Source organism: Clarias gariepinus, chromosome 5, assembly GCF_024256425.1.
Source record: "Clarias gariepinus isolate MV-2021 ecotype Netherlands chromosome 5, CGAR_prim_01v2, whole genome shotgun sequence".
Taxonomy (NCBI): Eukaryota; Metazoa; Chordata; class Actinopteri; order Siluriformes; family Clariidae; genus Clarias; species Clarias gariepinus.
In genome coordinates this window covers 15,922,085-15,943,575 of record NC_071104.1, presented here as the reverse complement: position 1 = coordinate 15,943,575, position 21,491 = coordinate 15,922,085, and the positions used below count along the sequence as shown (strand labels likewise).

Sequence of the window (21,491 nt, the reverse complement as noted above, 5' to 3'; positions counted from 1 at the left end):
GGCCTTATTGAAAACATGCTGGGAACTGCATAAAGTTGATGAGCCATGCAGCAACCAAAATGTTCGCAAATGTTCGTAAGCGATTATAAATGCCTCATCATCCACAATGTCTGTTTGTTTAACGCGGGATGTTGATCGTCCTCTCGTGGCACATAAAGGACTTTATATTGTACTCAGCGTTGTGCAGTCTTGTAAAACATAAGCTCATAAAGATCCTGGCTAAGCACTTCCCGATTTAAAAACATATTAAAATGAATAGGTGTAGATGTGTTGAGTCAAAATGGAGGTAAAACATACAGTACAGTACAGTACATACATAGCTTTGCCATTATGTCACCTACGACATGTACATGTGTAGCCAGTAGGTTCTGGTTTCTCTAAAAACAACCACAAGGTGTGTTTCAACCCACATAGTGTTGGTTTCACAGCTTGTATTTGCACACACACACACACTGAAAAAAAGCATTAATGTAAATGTAAAATATGTTCAAACTAGACTGAAATTACAAGCCAGACTGCAAAATAATGCACCAGCCAGGGACTGCACCTAGAATTGAATTTGGATGCCATCAGACAGGAAAATTACTTTCGCTTCCATTAGCAGCCCTGACCTTGTTTTTTGCTGGATATTTCAAACAGAGACCTCTCCTGCTATCCACACTGGTGCAGGCATACTTTATCAGCTGTGTCACCCCTGGGGTTATTTATTTTGCTGTAGGGCTTTCCCTGGACGTCCCTCTCCAAAGCATTGTTCCTTATGCAGTCACGTGGCAGGTTTAAAGGGCTTCAGGATCAAATTTTACTACAGACTTCCATAATGCATTATTAAAGTAATGAGAAAATGTATGCAGAATGACCACCTGGGCTTGCCACGGACAGGTCAATGCAACAACCATTTCTGGGTAATAATAGTAATTTCTCCTCCGGGCAAAGAAATTGACAAGACAATATAATGACATGAATGATGATAAACAGTTCACATTGTTTAGACTGTGTTCACGCTAATGGCTGAGAACAAAACAAGGCCAGCTTTAATTGTGCCATGACATAGCTGCAAAGAACAAGCCTATTAATAGAAGCCTTGTCTTCCTTTTCCATTTACAAAGCCAGACCTGACGAGGCACTTTGACCTTGCTGTTCATTAATGCATAAAGCAGTTCTCCCAGCGGTTCTCATAAGTACAGTACACAGTGACAGGGGCTTTACATTAGAAAGGCTTTTGAGCTAATGACGCTTATCCAAAAGGTCAGGTCCACGCGTCTATATAACTGAATAATTATATGGAAAATGACAGTTCAGGGGAACTAATAAAAAAAGGGATATCTGTTCTTTAAAAGACAGCAAGCCTTATTAACCAAGCTGGATATGAACAGAATCATTCATAAAGCGCCTGTACAAGCATTTGCACAGGAAATTTGGTACTGTATTTATGGAGAACGCATCAATTCATAAAAAGGATTTGTGTGTGTGTGTGTAAATGTACACCTTAAGTGCTAATTAATGTAAATCTCTACTTCATCCATTTCAAACTGTATAGCGTGCATGGATTAATGCACTTTTATACATGGATTACACTGTTGAAGTTTTCCTAAGATAATCCACACAGACGTACAAAAGTGCTTTGGAGTTTCTATAAAAAAAAAATAGATTCTTATGCTAGCTTACTAGGACAGGGACTAAAACAAACTTCAGAATAATAATACACCCCCATAAATGAAGACAAATAAAAGTAATCATTCAATTATGATAAAAGAAATGGCACCTTATAAACAGAGGATGAGCTAGTCTGTCTGTGCATACACAAATGCCTCAGTTTATGAAATATTTAGAACTTATTATTAATTCTTTTATACAGTGCTATGCAAAAGTCCATAAGAGCCACCCCTTATTTCTTCATATTAAATTAAATGAACCCCGTCCCAAGTCTCCTGGGACAGACTCTGTAGACGTGACGCTGTGTACAGCATAATGCGGTACAGACAATGACTGAGTGAGTAAATTAACTTACTGTACATGTTATAGATTAAATTGAAGAACTGGGAACAAGTGTTCCACTGTGACAGGCTACACAGTGCCTGAAGATACAATTTAAATAATGGTTCTTTATGTAACAACCTCAGCAGCATCCTCATTTCCCCTCTCGTCTGTTTCAGCCACTCAGCATTCAGCATCACCAGTATGGTAATCACCAGCCTGATCATCTGCCATCATCAGCACCTTAAATTTATGCATCAATGATTCATAGATCACTGGGTGCCTTAACAAACGAACTTGTCAGGCACATGGACTGGACTAAAAAAAAGAGATTAAAAATTTTCAAGGAGACCCGAAATATATTCCTCAAGACTACATTAAAGATAAAAGAAAGTTTAAAACATGCAGCCTTAATGGGGAAGTGCCCTGATGATGGGTGGGAACTGTCAACAACAACAACAACAACAACAACTACAAAAAAAAGATCTCATGCCAAGTCAATTATAGTTGCATATACATGCATATACTGTACATGAGACCTGCTTATAAGTCTCATAAGCACAAAGCATCCCTCGCATTGTATCATGCATTATAGTATCTGATACGTGGTGTACAGTAAGGTTCGTAGATTCTAAAGAGCCTCTGTGATTTAGTGTTTAAATACTGTAAAATCCAGTGTCAGTAAAAAAAAAAAGCCTTCTTCCTTCTTAAGAGTACGTGCTCGGCTAAATTTAGTGACAAAAAAGGGAAGAACTAGCGGTCTAGCTCCCCAAGTGTTTATAAAGAACATTTGAGTATTTGATACTTTAAAATGAGTTCCCATTGCAACCTTCATTCTGCAGTGGGAGGGAATTTTGGTAAAATCTCAATGATGAATAAGCGTAGGTTGATTTGGATAAGTGAATATCAGCACAATCAACACCAGAAAAACACATTCATAGCCAGCCATCTGTTAGATTATGGCATCAGACTATAGAAAGATAGTGTCACCTTTCATGCACCCTCCATTTCTTTCCTTTCTGTGTAGAGCAAGAAGTGTGGATTATTATTATTATTATTATTATTTAGCTACTGTATCTTCAAATCATGAGGAAAATAATTGGAGGCCATTCAAATGTTCTGGTGCAAAAAGCAGATAAATAAATGAATTCATTAAAATGCACTGCTTTCACTACCAACATTTGGAGGTGAGGACTAGAGCCAAGTTTGGGCAAGATTTGGATTCCCAGCAATCCCACAGCCTGGAACTGCAAAACATAACTTTCTATAGTTTCTCCCTCACTGGACTCAATACTTGCTTGTCAGTCAATTGCTGTGCATTTTACACCATGTTCGTATATGGGCGTTAGGACACTTTATCCTCTGTAGCCATTTATTCTGTCGAAAGACAACATAAAATAACATCTGCTAGTTTAATAAGCACTCTGCAGCTGCTACACTGGGGATGAATGGGATCATCTGCCATGGGATTTTTACCAAGCATTATTCTTACATTTTAGCAGATCCTTTCTGGCAATTTTACCTACATAAACTTTTGTAGGATGGTATTTTGAATAATATACACTTTATCGACAAAAGTATTTGACCAAACCTGTTACTTATTGATTTCAGGTGTTTCAATCAGGCCTCTTATCCCCAAATACTGAAGGGCAATCTTAATGCTTGAGCATGCCCAGACATCTTGGACAATGCTATGGTTTACAAACTTTATGGTGACAGTTTGAGAAAGGCCCTTTTCTATTCCAACATGACAGTGCACCAGTGCACTCAGAGCCCTGATCTCAACCCCATCAAGCACCTTTTGGATGAACAGGCCTTCTCGTCCAACATCAGTGCCTGACCTCATAAATGCTCTACAGAATGAATGGGCACAAATTCTCCAAGATATTGTGGACTGCACTTTATGGACATTGGACATTGCTCACATTTATGGTCCATTTATGGACATTAAACATTTAAATATTCATGCACATTTGGACAATTCTATTTAATTTCATTTTGCACACTTTTGCACATTGCAAATTTTATCACATTTTCCATATTTGTACAGCTATTATTGTCTATTTTGTACAGCTGAGTTTTTTTTAATTATTTTTTTTATATCCTATATTATATATTTTGTTATAATTTTCGGCTCAGTTTTTCTTTATTTATTTTATTCTTATTCTATTCCATAATTTATTTCTTATTGATAATCTTATTGATTTTATTTTTTTTTTAATTTTCTCCCTAATTTAGTGGTGGCCAATTCCTTCCCGTCACTAGGGGGCTCCCACATTAAGGCTACTACTACCATTCAGCCCGGAGGGCCGAAGACTATGACATGTTTCCTCCGAACCGCGTGACATTAGCCGACCGCATTTTTTCAAACTGCTTGCTCACGCACCGTTAGGGGCGGAGTAACACACTCGAAGGAAAGCGCTGGCCGTAATTAATGTGGGAGCACAAAGTACCTCTCATCACTCCCCTCTGAGAGAGCTCGGCCAATCAGCTCTCTCTAGGCCTCCGGCTGTGAGAGGTAACAGCATCACCAGCGATCCCCGGATGATAGGGCGAGCACTTTACCACTGTGCCACTCGGAGGCCCCTCTTATTGATAATCTTTGATTTTAAGGTCACGAGAGGTCGTATAAGCATTTCACTGCATATCGTACTGTGTATGACTGTGTATGTGACAAATAAAATATGAATTTGAATTTTTAAACTTGAAGAAGAGAGATGAAGCTCTTATAGCTGCAAAAGGGGGACGTAATCCATACTGAAGTACATGTACAGTACGTACACTACTGTGTTTGTAGTTACTTTGGCTCATTGCCAAAGTACAGTACGTACACTACCGTTCAAAAGTTTGGGGTCACTTTCTAACTCCATGATGGTTCCTGATTTTTATTTCTTTCTACATTGTAAAGGAATGCTGAAGGCGTCCAAAAAATGCATTAATCTCCTTTGAACAGGTAATGGTGAGATGTTTCTGCTACTTATGCTCTGTTAGGACTTCATAACGCTTCTAATCTGAGGTGCTGTTAATTGGTCATTTTTCAGGCTGATAACTCTAAATGAACTTCTCGTCTGTGGCAGAGGTAGGTTTTGGTCTCGCCCTCCTGGGATGGCCTTCATGAGAGCCAGTTTCATTTTGGTGCCTGACGCGCATTGCAAATGCACTTGACAATACAGTTCTTGCAAGAACTATTACAGAAAGGCTGACCTCTGTGTCTTAAAATAACAACTAACTGTTGTTTTTGTTGTTGTTACGTAATTACCTAATTCCATATGTGTTATTTTATAGTTTTGAAATCCCCAGTATTGTTGTAGTAAATCACTAAACAAAAACCAAGAAATTTGCAATTGACCCCAAACTTTTGAAAGGTAGTGTATATGGATACAGTGTCATTGTAGGTTTTGCCAAATACTCTTGTCCATATAGTGTATATCCCCAGAGAATGGCTTAAAATACACATAGCATACATACCAACCAGTGCAAGATTTTTAACCATGATTCATTTAGACAAGCTGAGTTTAACATAACATTATAACATCTCTGAAAAACAGATATGACCATATAAAAAGCTGTTGCTCAAAAAAGAAACAAAATAAGCAAGAAACCATACACTGCAAATAACTAAATCATATTGCACTATGTAAAGATAAAGTTGTGCCTTTTATGATACTTCTGCTTACTTCACTACAGCCTCAGCCATTTTTAGTATTTTTTTTTTTATTTATAAAATGTCTTGTAAAATCTCCCTAGATTTAATTAAGTATACTTGCTAAACAGAGAATGCACAAGCCACAAAGGCTCTTGAACACCATCGCTCTCACTGCCAACTTATTGATGTAAAGAGTCAATTTAAAACTCATAAAAGCTAGCACTAACAAGTGTAGGGAGCGATAAAGCCAGCCGAGTCATATTCCGCCCCAGAGAGAAGGACGAGACCTTTTGAAGAAGGCAGATAGTCCGTGAAACACCAGAGAACTCAAGACAGCATGCCATGACATCATATAATACAGATCACACCATAATTCCATAAGCAGCAAGGGAAATAAACACGCTGCACTCATAAACTCCTTGGGTTGAACGACAAGGACGTGTTGTTTTGCGAAAGAGGGGCTGCATTTCACAGCGTATCAGTTCTATATATGCATGTGAGTGCACGTAATCACATGCAGCCATGTAGAAAACAATCTTGATTATTATTCCACCGGGTTAATCCTTGTGGACTTGCTGGGTTAATCCTTGTGGAACAAAATCTGGAGTGTCGACTGGGAGATTACTGGATTCTCCCTTTCAAGACTTAATAGCCTTGCCGGCAAAAGTGGTGATGCTGAAAGCAAAAATGTTCAAAGGAATCCTGCTCTCTGTTCTACAGGGTCACCATCCTCTCACATTTAACTCAGACAGACAGGAGAGAGGCAAAAGATTTAAAGTAGGACATTCAACTTGTATTATTTGTATTTGATTGACTACGAATTACACTGTACCTGTCATTTTATGCCACGATAAACCTGAAAGAATTCTGTATTCACAGTTTTTATCTGTTTGTAGTTACTTTGGCTCATTTGGGTGACAGTTTTATCAATACAATTAAAAACGAAATATAACTGAGAGGTTTAGGGTTAAGGGTCTTGATCCATCACCCAACACTGGTACCATGGCGGATTTGAGATTCAAAGTCACAACCTTATGATCACAAAGCCTTACCCAGGTCCCTCTTTTTAAAGATTACGTAGGAACAAGCACTTAAGTATCTAGCATTTCCTATTATTTTATTTCACTTATCAATTAACCATAAACCTTATTCCAAGATGTTTCTACAACAGTGGATATTCATTCCAACATTTAAATGTTCTTGTGCTACTTCTGCCTTTTTTTTTGAAATACTGTATGTGCTTTAAAATGCTAACAGAACAGGACTATTTAAAATCTTTATTTTAGTAAAACTACAGTAGGGCTCAGTGGAAGGTTTCTCGGTTCAGCTCCCACTAAATGCCCAATACCGAGCCATTGGATGCAGTACTGGTCCCAAGTTTGGATATAATGGGAGGATTACGCCAAGGAGGAGAATCCGGCAAAAAAACTGTGCCAAGTTGTGCGCGGATAGGATGGTCGAATTTGTGAAGACCCCTCAATGGGAGCAGCCAAAAGACACAAACGTTTTAGCAAAATTAGAAACAATTTTAAAAATAGCTTTCATAACCTATTATTGATTTATAAAAACCATGGAATCTAAAACACTAGATAGAGTGTACTATACTGAAGATATTTTCACTTCATAAGAAAATTGCTTAGCAGTGTAAAAACATCTCATAGCCCTGAGGCAAAGACATCTTATTGTAAGTGCCAGTAGTTCCCAACCCATGTCCTAAAGGACATTTTCCTGCTCTGTCACAGCCACTTCTATTCAGAAAGGTGGTTAATAAGTGGTGTTGCACAATTAATCGCATAAAGACTGGAACTACGATAGGAACCTGTGCAATTATTTAATCACAAACTGCTGCAGTTTATTGCAGGTAATATACGCATAGTAAGAAATTTATAGTCTGTTAATAATTTTGAGTTGATAAATAGAGTGAAACCTCAGATTGTGAGTAACGCGGTTTGCAAGCGTTCTGCAAGATGAGCAAAGTTCAATAAATTTTGACTTGTCTTGGTTTACAAGTACCGAGTATCCTGTATCACGCATGCGCTTCTTGTTTTGACGCCGAGCTTCACGTGATCACAACTGAGCCAGCGGTTTTTCTCTCTCTTGCTCTGCGGAATTGTGGGTAATCGTCTCCCCTGCTGGGTCTTAGTACGCGACTCTCACTGGTATAATCAATATTCATGCGCATGTGGACTGTTTACTATAACACTGTGACCATGTGTGTGTGTGCATAAAACATTTTATTTTGTGTCTGTATGCATGTGTGTACAGCGCGTGTGTAAAGCAAAAGCAAGTCTCATTAGAGAGGTTAAAAATCTATTTTCTTTCTCTGCTCAAGGCTCAGCCTGCTCTTTGTGTCTGTGTGCGAGCATGTCATTAGACACTGTCTCACACACAAACACACACACACACACACACACACACACAAACAAAGACACACAGACACACAGACCCCTCCTACTTTCGCCTTCACAGACACACACGCACACACACTTTCTCACTACTCTGTTGCGATTTCTTTCAAAGGTAAAGTGCAGGTTCATTTGTCTTATTTTTACTTTACAGCAGTGATTCCATTAGTGTGTCATTCAATCAAGTGTCATTAGAGAGATTTCTTGTTTATTTTTCTGATAAACCAGTGTTTCCATTGTGTGAAAAGAGTGGAGGAAGGGTAACAGTGGACAGTAAGACGAGGAGGGGAAGGGGGGAGGGGCTCCTTACTTTAGCTTCACACACACACACACACACACACAGCGCCTGCGCGCACGAACGGAAACAATTATCTGTCTGGATTTATTTTTACTTTTTTTAAAAGGTAAAGTTAAATTTGTTTTTAAAGGTTACTTTGTTTTATTCTTACTTTATATTTTGTGCTAATTGTTTTTATGTATTTATTTTTTTTTTGGGCTGTGGAATGAATAATTTAAGTTTCCATTATTTCTTATGAGAAAATTCTATTTGGTTTACGAGTGTTTTGAAATACAAGCCTGCTGCCGGAATGAATTATGCTCGTAATTCAAGGTTTTACTGTACAGTATATATTGGCAAACATCTTCTTAATGAAATCATTTATGCCATTATTTGGTGTATTTAATTGTTTTAGCATAGATGAATAAATTCGAAAAACAGAACAGTAAATTTAATAGTTACATAATAAAATACAGTATGTGAAAAAGTCACAATTTGTTTTTGTTTTTTGTTTTTTATCAAAACTTGCAACGCTATTAACTAGCTGATTTAGGTGTACTAGGATTTAAGAAAACACTAAACTGTGCAGAGCAGGGGATCATTGAGGACCAGGGTTAAGAACCGCTTTCATAGGTCAGATAAAATCACCTGATCAAAATTAAAAAATTTCATAGACCTCAAATTTTATCTATGTATTTAAAGTGCCTTTATTTAAAATCTAAGTATTTATATTTCCCGAAGTAACACGAGTATGCAGAAAAATTCATGTTTGACGTGATGGTACGGCAGCAAGCATTTACCGTGTAAGTGCATCAAAATTGCGTCGTAATGAGTGATGGGCACCTAATGGATGCCAGGATCAAATGATAGCCGCATTCTTTGAGAAACGAGGAACAATACCAATGAACACTCTGGACTCAAGAGCGCAGGCCATTACATGACTCATTCGCACAGGAAAGAACAGGAACAAGAAAGAGAGAGTGAGAGTGGGAGCAAAAGAGAATGGGTTGATTACTGAGGCCTGAGTTTTTGTGTAAGACTTCACGGTAAAAGCTGTTGCAGTTACAGCAAGATGTTCCTGGTACCTGGATATTTACAGCTATATCTACTGTTGTTTTATGTATAATCAATGTTTCAGAAAGTTTCAAGACATTTCCAGAAAGTTTTATCTTTCTTTATAGCGCCAACAGCTAACTTTTCCTTCATCTTAAAATCTTAAAGAGAGAGAGAGAGAAAGAGAGAGAGGGAGGGGGGAGGGGGGGAGTCGAGGTCTCTCTGCATATTTATGTTAATAATCCCAGTAGAGGCTCCCAAGTGGTGCAAAAGAAAAGCACTTGCCTTATCATCTAGAGATCACCACTGAATCCCAAATATCCCACAGCCATCATCGGCCAGGAGCCCATGAGGGCAAAAAATTGCCTGTGCTCTCATGAAAAGAGGGGAGATACTGTAGAATCACAGCAACACCAGCCAATCATGAGTGTCTGAGAACTCATGTACTGTACCTTTCTCCATGTGCGTTACCTCGCTCCCCGACTTAGCAAGAGCAACAGTACAAAAACCGCTGAGCTGAGGTTCATACTGTATGTCTTTGAGAAACAACATGATTTCCTTCACGGTCATGTGATACAGGAGAGCTGTCTTATGTGGGAATCACCCATGTCTAAATAATGAAGAAAAAACTGAACTGGAATTCTGATATGGTTGCACGTTTGTAATCACATTTCGATTATTTTGCACATATTATAATTGTCATTTAAACTGCAATTATGTAACTATTATTCAATCATATTTATTTAGGCTAACACCCAATTAGATTTTTATGCTATTTATAGAGTGGCACTACTGTAGATCCCATGAATTATCGTGTCTTTACAAAATCACAAATGTACTGTATATATTTTTTCTTGATTTAAACTCATGCATTAAAACAAGCTTCTATTACAACTGCGCAGACGTAGCTGACATGATTAAGGCTTCGGGTTTCTGATCGAAGGTCGGAGGTTCAAGCTCTATTGCCGCCAGCACGGCCCTTAAACCCTAACTGCTCCAGGGGTGCTGTATGCCTGGCTGATCCTGTGCTCTGACCTCAGGTTCCTTATTTGATTCGGATATGCGAAGAAAAAAAAATTCAGTCTGCCTCAATGTACATGTGACATATAATTGGATCTAAACAGAATAGAGACAGACACACATCCTTACATGCTTCGAAAACAAAGTATGTATGTTTCAAGTTTGTCAGGGAAAAGAGGACCAAAACAATAAAAAGTAATATGGATTTTTTTTTTTTTACCCTAAACATGAGTCACAAATACAGAAACACACAAACACACACACACTCGGTACTCACTGATGTATACAGATGGCCTTCTCCATTCATGGCGATGTATAACCCTGTCTTCACGGACTGAATAGCAACAACTCGGAGACCCACAGGGATGAGATTGAACAACGCTGGAGGGAAAAGACAGATAGAGAATCAGATGGTGTGTAGTGTTTGTAAATGATTTGATGCACACAACAACATGCCATGTGTTTCTGCCCGCAAGCCTTCAGAAAAGAACCTTCAATGTGCAACAGATCTTCCCAAGCATTTAATGGACTTTAGAACAAGTAAGTCCCAGACCTAGGAATAGTCTAGTTGCGGATTTCTGCAAATACAAACAGACTTCACATCTACAAACATCATAGATGGATATAGCTCATGTATGTTGTACAAAAAATAGACACTGCAGTGCACCAGATACCAATATTTACAATTATACACAATATGTTCAGTGTGTAAGTGAATGTATAAAATATCCAAAGACATACAGTATATTGTATACATACAGTATATTGTGTACTGTATGTTGTATATTGTATATGGTATATTGTATGTATGTGCATGTGAGGGTGCGGGAGAATTAAGTCGGCCTCACTGGTTTCAAAAAGCTGTTCCGATTGTGAATAATCCTAATTTTAGAAAATCCTCAGAGACAGATTTTACATTCCAAAGCAGCTCTGAGATAAAATGCCATCCATTCAAGCCAGCAGTAAACACCATGTACGTGTTCCTTACCAGACTTCCTTTAACAAGGTCAGCTGACCCTGCTGTCTCATCGGGAGTCCCCTAGCAATTTGGAGGTGCAGTCTCACGAGAGTATAGTCAAGAACCAAAACTCTGTCAGACTTACGAATGAAGCAAGACAAACATGCTCCTGGATCAGGACTCGTTAGGAACTTTTTACTGTGTGGTTGTAGAAGAATAACAATTCATGTATCTAGACTCTGGTTCCTCCTAAAGTTCCTTTCACATGTTGCCTCAGGGAGGAGTTTTTCATTACCACTCCGGATCGCTCATAGTGGCTCTAAATCTCAATCAGGATTTCTCTTAGACAAAGTTATTGCATTGACATTAAATAGGCTTTCTGTAGTGGTTAGTTACAGGTTGTGGTCCACTTGCTGACTAAACAAATTTTTTTCACTTTTCATTGATTGATTTGTCCAACAATGTTGAAATAAATTCTCTATAATGCACTCAATTCGACTGGTCATATCAAGTCAGGTATTAAGTCACACAGGTTAGTTTTGCGCCATGGCCAAAATGTGACTTAATACCTGATTTGAGGTATTAATGGGTTACATGTGGTTTTTATAAAAGATACTTCAATAGTAAAAAAAAAAAATGGGTTACTTGTGGTTTCAATAATAAGAGATATTTGAATTGTTTCATAGTGTCTGGGAAACCCATCTGATGTAACTGTTGCTTAATCCTAATCGTAGACAAACATTTTTGGCACGTCAACTTTAAATAAACATAATTATATTTCCATCCATCCAAACCTCTGTGGTCCAACTAGGAACCTTGGAGGGCAGTGGTGACCGTTGTATGTGGTAACTATGGTATGACCTCAGGTGAACATTCACACACGCTTTCACACACTACAGGCAATGCCAAATAAACCCAGAGCACCTGGAGGAAACCCGCCAGGCATGAGGAGAACTTGCAAACTCCATGCACACAGATCGAACACATCGAACCCGGGCCCTGGAGGTGCAAGGCGACAGAGCTAACCACTAAGCCACCATGCCAGCATAATTATTTTTAGTCAGATGTACAGTATACCTGTATATGGAAATGTTTTCATTGACTTTTTAATCTTGCCTAGAATAGGATCCTGCAAAGATCATGTCGAGGAAGGAGACAATCAGATGCAGCAGTAAATGCATTCAGTTTGCCAGAAGAATTGTTCCTGTAGGTAAACGGCGTTTTCTCACACAGTGATTTGATCAAGTTACAATAGATACATAATTATGTGTATTTTACACCACCATGCTATCAGAACTCTTTTCACTTTTGGAGTTTACACTTTAAAATGCTATAGTTAAGAACTGTTCTATATATAGTAGAACATTTTAAAATCATTATGTGATGAATTTTTTTTTCCAAGGCTGTCACACAATTATTCACTTATCTTTCCAACCCACTCTTATCCTGCATACTGTATTTACACTAGCTGCCACTCACAATCCATACAAGAAGACAGTTACTTCCTGCCTAAATGCAGATGTATTCCGCATGTATGGCAGATGCGATGCCGACTTGCTGGTGTTAACCCCAGTAGACGTAAAAGCGGTAATTGGAGGCAGCAGCGGTGCATGGCAGCTTTAATGACTCTTTTGTTGTCGAAGCCTACTTCCTGGGACTGTTAGGCAACGGTTATTGTTTGTGTTGCTGTAGAATGGCTGTTCTGACAGCGACAACAAGTGCCAATTGTCCATACGGCTTATACTAATCTACAGTAGAATGAGATTCACATGCACATATGATGGACTGACGGCAGGAGCGGCATGCTGCTGTCGTAGCAGAATGTAAGTGACTCAGTTGGGAATGTTAGACACGTAAGTCTAAGAGCTTGGGGATTGCAACGGCTACATGTGAAAATGTTTAGTGCCTCTTCTTGTGTTTATGTTTTTTGCTACTGTGCAGTATATACTGTAAGAAAAAAAATGGTTACGATAGAATTTCTATGGAAAACGGTCTCGTCTTATTCGCTCAGGTTCGTCTTACCCGATCTCATTATCGAGTACTGTATTTTATAAAAGCATGAAGTCTATCAGAGAAGAAAAGCCAGCATCTTGGGGGGAATCCATGTGTGTTTGTGTGTGAGTGTGTGTGTGCGCGCAAGATTGACACCCAGTCTGTCACTCTTTCTCGTTATGGCTTCAAAATGAAATCAAATTAAGCAGCTGGCCTGAAGCAGTGGAAAAGCAGGTCCTGTATATGCTAATAATACACCACTCTGTGGTGCACCACAATTTCTCCTAGCATGCACACAAACACACACACATACACACACATTCCCCCAAGCCTTGGTGCCAATCCAAGGGATGATCTTGCTACCACTTCATCTGTGGCTCTTGTTTATTTAGTGTGTGTATAATCTGATTTGACGAGCAAGTGCATCTCCAAACGAGTGAAGAGTGAAATGTTTGAAATGGAATGTGGCACTGAGAAGGAGAGCCAACCAAATGACTCGATTTGAAGTGCAATTCGGTATAGTCAATACAAGACGTCTGTGAAATAGCAAATATGTTATTATATTTATTTATGAAATGAATTTGATCCTGATCACATTTGCATGTCAGTTCAACGGTTTGATGTTTCATTAGCCTCCACCAATCACAACTCACTCAATTAGATAACAGATAACATAACTAATTATTGCACAAAAAGTCATCCGGCTTTTCATTCAGCTTACTCTTTTATAAAGCTGAATAAATGCATCAACATTCAATGATCAGTCTTTATATCATATTTGAATTAAATCTGCATTTACTTTCATCAAAAATATCATTGACATTCAGTGTGCAGATGAGTGACAGGATTGTTCTGTTTTCAAAAATATTTATACTTGAAATATTAGAAATAAGCAAAATGCTGAAAAATTACTGAAATACTGAAGAAAAAAAAAACTTACAGGAATTACTGCTGTCATCCTTGGTCCCATCAAGAGATCCATCTGCGTTCATTTGCAAGTAGTATCCCTGCCTGCAATATAACCTGGTTACTATACCCTTGAGCTGGGGATCTGTTGGAAGAGAAAAGAGAAAAGAAGTGTTAAAATACTGACCCTGAACATTTCTCATTCATTATTGACATACAGTATTTTTTTAAACGTATACTCTAGGTATGGGAACGCAATACATTCTGTATTGTATTTAATGCATCTGTACATCTGGCACTCATCGTGCCATGTCCTGTATCTTAAGACTCCCACTTGTCCCCTCTATTCACTGGGGCTCCCCTTCTGCAGTCATCAGAGGTTCTTTTGACATCAGATATGAAGGTTTTCCATGTGATTGCTGATATGAAACTGTACTAATACACCCTCATCAAATGTGTTCCACTATATGAGTATGAGGCGGGATAATCTCCTTATTTGTCCTAGTTGCACAGAACAGAAATGGGTTTCAAGCAAGTGATAATCGCAGTGTGAAAACCAGATCTTGACCACTAGTGGATTTTGTTCATACCATATACTGTACATACAGTTTGCATGAATTACTGTATGACCTGAATTACAGTACCATGTCTCCATATGAAATACATGAAATATAGCCTGCTTACTACTACCGGTCATAGAGCCAATCACATTTAGAGGAAAAAACAATAATGATATAAATAATAATGACAAAGTTTGTGCACGAAAAGTCAGAAATTACGGTATGTGTGTAATAATCCTGCATGTTGACTGATGGCTATAAAGAAAACATAGAGAAACACATCTCTTCGCATCATGAAAAGCCAGATCATGCTTTTATTTAGCCTGCATTACAGATGGATCGGTCAGCATCAAGTAAAGAAAACAACTAAGGAGATTTAGAAGTCTGGGAAGGACAGCACTGAACTCATGGGACTAAACAACTGTGTGACCATAACATTTATTAAACCACTTGCTAGTAGAGATAACTGACAAAAACAAGCCTCATTTCGCTCGAGAGTATAAAAATTGGACTTTAAAGCAATGGGAAAAAGGTCATGTGGTCTGATGAGTCCTGATTGACCCTATTATAGAGCAATGGGCACGTCAGGGAAAGAAGGACGCGCATGAAGTGATGCATCCATCATGCATAGTGCCCACTGTACGAGCCTCTAAAAGCAGAGTTATGATGCGGGGTTGCTTCAGCGGGTCAGGTCTCGGCACAGACGCATTATGTGGCAATAAAATGAAGTCAGCTGATGATCTGAATATGTATTGTGATATGACCACAATATCACATCAATGCATATTTCCCTGACGGCTCAAGCATATTCCTGGACTCCGATTGAAAACGAGTGGTTCTAAGGGAATGAGGAATCATTTTCACACATCAATCTAAAAAATTAGCAAACATTTAAGCTAAAGGACGGACTAAGTTGGACGATATATATTAGTGTGTCACAATTTGATGGTGTGTATGAAACATGTGAAGAAAGAACTGATCACTACAAAGGATCGTATCTGCGATATTCGTATGTAAGCTCATTTTAATGTTGTCATGTTTGTTTATGGATTATTTTGAAGAAGAGGTTTTGAATGTGTCTGTGCACACACTCTGCCTCCAAGCAGCGCACTCTCAGTCCGCGATGATCGAATGCATTAAACCAAAGCCAGTTTTAAAATTCCTACTGGCCGCTGCACTGAGGTCAAAAGATCAAATGAGAAACAAGTCACATATAGACCTATTTTATTTCAGACCAGGACTCAATATTTTTATCTGAACTATGTGTGTGTGCGTGTGTGTGTGTGTGTGTGTGTGTGTGTGTGTGAGTGTGTCTGTTTGAAGGCTGTAACTGAAGAACTGTCATCTCTTATTACTTCTGATTTACTCCTCAGCTGCCCCTGTGGTCGTGATTCCCTACCATAGCCAAACCCAGACAGTGTGTGTGTGTGTGTGTGTGTGTGTGCGCGCGCGTTATATCGATGAAAACATAGAGGCAGTCAAAGAAAATGAAAATAGACTATTTTTAAGTGCATATTGGTTTTGTGTGTACATGTATTTTGTGAGTAGTGTGTGTGTGTGTGTGTGTGTGTGTGTGGTTGTGTGTGTTTGAATCCAAAAGCCAGAAGGCTGTCTGTGTAAAGACAGGTTTGTCAAGCAAAGGTAGCATGTGGAAGTGCACTGACCTTTATGTCAGCCAGCACATGTCGGTGCTGGACCCATGTAAACACACAAACATGTACACACACACACACACACACACACACATACTTTCACATTCATAATTATACTATGCACTGCATAAGCTCATGGGTAATTGTGCTGTAGGAAAAGCATCAGTAAAGGGAAAGCTCACTCAATGAGACGTGTAAATCCCACATCAACACCCACACACACATTTACATTCTGAAGTTTTCTGATTTCTTAAGGACTTTTAAAGTTTTTTTTTTCTTTTCTTTTTCAAGACAGTTCCAAACAAAATCCTTTTAGAAATGGAAACCATCCAAAGAACCATTTCTCTCCCTTTAAAATTGCACCTCTAAAAGCTCTTTTAAAATGGGAAGTGATAGGAGGAAAAAAATAAAGATCAGAAAATTAAAGGGTTGTTTTGTCATACTTGTCTTTTTAGCTTGCAGAAAAAGAAGCCCCTTGACACGTTAATTTTATAGTGGATAAAAAGTGAATCGTCCTTGGTGTAATGGTCTGTTAATTTTGTGCATTTGTGCTCTCAGGAGTGGCATTGGATAAGTGCTGCTGGTACACTGACTTTAAGTCCTTTGGAGTGCACTGTAAATCATAAGAAGAAAAAGCAAGAAAGAAAGAAAGAAAGGCAGGAAGGAGGGAAGAAGAAGAGAGAAAGAGAAAGAAAGAAAGAAAGAAAGAAAGAAAGAAAGAAAGAAAGAAAGAAAGGAAAGAAGGCACTCACATAGCTGAGAGCTGAGACAGCACATTAAAACGGTAAAACAGCTCCAGTGGGAGAAGCTTGGTTGGCCCTGTGTTAATCACACTCAGGTTTTCCGCGGTTCAGAGCAGTTAATGGCTGGAGCATAATTAATATGCAGTATTAAAAGAGTTTCTACGGAGTAGCCCACACCACAAGCTGAAGTGTGTATGAGATTCTAGAAACATTAGGTTGGAGTGATATACAGATGTTCTTGCAACAAACAGACCCACAAACACAGGAGATGCTTAAGTCATTTCCTTTATACTTAACTAACAGCTTATTAAAAAAACAACAACACTTTAACAAAGAATATAATAACACTTCTTGCATTCTCTAACAAATTAACAAATAATTAAATTATAACCATAAACTGTGAATATATGTATATATAGTATATTAATACGAAATGCATTGAAATTTGACCAAACAAATACGTAATTATATAGTCAACAACAATGTGTTAAAAAACTGAATACGTTTTATATTTTCTTTTCTACTTTCTTGCAGAAATTAGTCACCTTTTGCTTTCATAACAGCTTTCATGACACTTTTGGCATTCTATCGGTCATCCCCATGAGGTGAGGTAGTCACCTAGACTGGTTTTCCAACAATTCTAAAGGAATTGAGTAGGTTTGGCTGCCTTTTCTTAACTCTCTGATCCAACTCATCTCAAACCATCTCAAGTGGATGTAGACTGGATTATTATAAGGGCCAGGTCATCTGATGCAGAACTCCATCACTCACTTTTTCGAGCCAATAGCTCGTACATAACCTAGAGGTGTGTTTGGGGTCATTTCCCTGTTGGAAAGCGAAAGAGGATCCCACTAAGTGCAACCCATGCTGGTTAAGTGTGTCCTCAGTTTTGACTAAGTCACCAACAGTCACCAACAAAGCACGTACACGCCATCACACCTCCTCCATGCTTCACAGTGGGAACCACAAGTTCAGGAAACGTCTGTTCACCCTCTCTACGTCTAACAAAAACAGGGTGGATAGAACCAAAAGTTTTAAATTTGAACTCATTAAATCAAAAGTCAAGTTTTCCTTGTGCATGTTTTTGGGGATACAAAATTCTTAAAATTTTTCAGATTGATTGACCTTTAATTGTTGACGTAATGATGGACTGACTTTTCTCTTTACTGAACTGAGTGTTTCTTGCCACAATGTAGATTGTACAGTAGTTGTAGGACACTAATCGGGTTATTGACTCTGTACCCACACTTCCTCTGCACAAGACAACTGATGGTCTAAAGCACATTACTAGGCAAGAAATGTCACAAATGATCTCTTGACAAGGCACGTCTGTAAACCGAAAACCATCCTTTATGAGTTTTATGAGAGCATGCCATGAGTGTGCCAAGCTGTCATCAAAGCTGAATGTAGCTACTTTGGACGATCTAAAATATAAAACATATTCTGTGCTGTTTAACACTTTTTGGTTTACTTCATGATCCCAAACATGTTCTTTCATAGTTCGGATGTTAGAGCTTATGTAGCTGTATATTAAACAACCTTTTTGGGTTGTTTTACAGAAATGATGGGTCAAACACGGGTTTCACACAAATGTTTCACTTAAGCCATTGTTAGTAACATAATTTCTAATCAACATTATTGTATTACTTTACAAAATAAAAGTAGATAGACTTTTGGATGCCACTGGATGGACTTTTATATTCGAGTTCTGTGGGTGTCCATCATTATCACTTAGAACAATAATCTGGAGACATTAATTCCCTAATTTTTGACCATATTTTCTCATTAAAGTGCCAGTATAATTAATTTTTCAATATATCGATTTAATGTTTAAATATTTTTAAATGTTGACTAAAACTCACATACCAAAACTCCCAACAAAAGAAAATATTGTGATATATGCATATGCCCACAGACAACTGTATAATAACTTGAATAAAATGGATCTCAGCAGGCTGTGGTCTCCTGATTGTGTGAGCCCAGAGGAGCTCAATCGAGCTGAGGTTGCTCTGAAGACATCAACTTTTCAGCATCAGCATCAAGTGTGTGCCTAACTGTCTAGGTACACACTAACTTGTCACGGCGCGACCCAGTCTGAAATAGCATTCATACTTTCACTTGAATGCTCTGAATTCCACGTTCAACAACGAGGTGTTTTAGTCAAGCCAACCTCTACATACCTAAGCAATATTACACTTGAGGTAACGTTGATATAAAGAACAGCTATAATGTGGTCAGAGGTATTATAGTCAAGCTGATATTCAGTACAATAGCATAACCTTTGTTGTAAAGTTAAATGCTTACAGGTAATCAGTCAAAAGGTTCGAAGAATAAAACATGGAGGTGCTGGACGTTGCTGTAAATCTCATAAGTTTCTCCTTATATTTTCACTTATTTCGATTTAAAATAACAGCTAACTTTTCCGGGGTTGAATCCCAAATACCATAAAATGAAACGCTAGTGTGTTATGTAGGGTGTAGAATCCATTCCACACACCAAGTTGTACCCTTGTTCAGGGTTTAACAATTGTTAGGATATCTGTGAAGTGTGTTACTTCTGAATATCTGCGAAGGACTGATACATATAATGATTCCCATGATACAGTATATATCAGCACTTTCTGATTGCCTCAAGTCCAATCAAATTGATTAGACGGAACTAACCATTGTATAAAGATAGATACATGATAGACTTACTGGGTAAATGAAACACATCTCTCATGACAACAAGGTGCAGTAATGTAGGCATTTTAAAATGTATACTCAAAAGTCTATAAAATGTTCAGCCTAGTATAGTAAGTGCTTCACAGTAGAGTTACTATAACATACCTTTATCAGAAAGCATGCAATTGTGAATGTGTTTGGATAAAGGAAAAGCAGTTTCCTGAAGTCAGTAAAGCTCATATATTAATGGAAAGCACAAACTTTATAGATTATTATGCGTGTGAATCTTTACTCTAATAACATAGTGGCACAGCATGGCGTATAGTAGATGAGTTTGCCTAAAATGCATTGATGTAAAATGCATTGTTCAATATGCTGCTACAGTATGCAATTAGCAATTTAAGCTTTGATAGTTAATATAACGAAGGTGCTGCAGAGAAAATGCATGTAAACAGTTTTTCTTGCCCCAGTAGACAGGGGTGAGTAGCGTCAGCTGGAGGTTTCGCAAATAAATCCCTCATGTATAGATTAGATCCAGACTGGTTCTGAATGTATTCTGCTTTGCGTCTCGTGACATTATGGAATCGTTGAATTTTGAGATTTTTTTTTAAAGGATGCGAATATGACTTTGCTCTACCTGACCCTCATCAGGTGAAAATGCACCCAACAACATTTCACATGAGTGGCAAATTCCAGGCTTTAGGGATTTAAAAAGAAAAGGAAAACTACAGGCGTTTCAGTGCACACTAGTCCTGCTTTGAATACAATCAAAAAGACACTTTCTTAATTGTATGGCTGATTACATCCTAGATTGCAGGGAGAAAATAAAAGGTCTCATCACAAGTCTTTTCTCACGAGTCGGTGACAAGCCACACAGTTTCGAGTGGTAGCAACATGGCACTGAATAGGGTGTGATTGCAAATCAGAAATAAGTGTTGTGACTAGGCACCCTTTAAACAGGCATTTAGAGGTAACAATGATCTGTTATAATACTTCTCGTATTTAGGGAGATGGAATATTATCAGCAGGAGGACAGACGATAAACGAAAAGGAGATGAGGAGAGAAAAACAAGCCGCAGCACAGGAGAGGTGGAGGTGAGGGAAGCCATTATCCGACAGGAGGGAGGCACACTCTGCTCCACTCAGCAGCAGCAGCAGCAGCTGCAGAGTTAACCACAAAACGTGACTGACCCACTTAAGACACTTCTGGAAAAAGAGAGGGGCTTTTCCAGCCTACATAGCCGTGCATGCACAGCGCTGTTGTCAAGGTGAAACTCTGAACAAGCACTGATGCTGTTTGGATCTCAGAATGGTGCTCCTTTTACTGCAGATTGTGAAGATCTTAATGCTATGTGGGCGTGCAACAGACAGGATTTCTTGCATTTAAGAAAAAGAGATTTTTTTTCAGTTATGTAAGCAAATGTGTTTTGCTTCAGCTGGGAAAGAAACTGGAAAACCAGATCGGTTTACACTCCCTGACATAGCATTACACTATGCGATCAAAACGTTTCACTGATAGCTGAAACCAAAGATGACACTGGGGAAAGTATCAATTAGTTACAATAACTCTGCATGGAACAATGTTCAAAAGCATTACCTTACACTAAGGGGTATACGTAGGGAACTGAAATACACTCACTGA

General features: G+C 38.4%; 1 protein-coding gene across 4 annotated transcripts in view; it reads right to left on the bottom strand.

Moving 5' to 3' along the window:
* The window catches only part of fgf14 (fibroblast growth factor 14), a 142,372-nt gene that overhangs the window by 25,714 nt on the left and 95,167 nt on the right, over positions 1-21,491 (bottom strand). For all 4 annotated transcript variants that reach the window (XM_053496305.1, XM_053496307.1, XM_053496304.1 and 1 more), the window contains exons 2-3: positions 14,266-14,376; positions 10,653-10,756 (exon numbers count right to left, since the gene is read on the bottom strand). In XM_053496305.1, the coding sequence (XP_053352280.1) occupies positions 10,653-10,756; positions 14,266-14,376 (215 nt within the window). The remainder of the gene's footprint in view (positions 1-10,652; positions 10,757-14,265; positions 14,377-21,491) is intronic.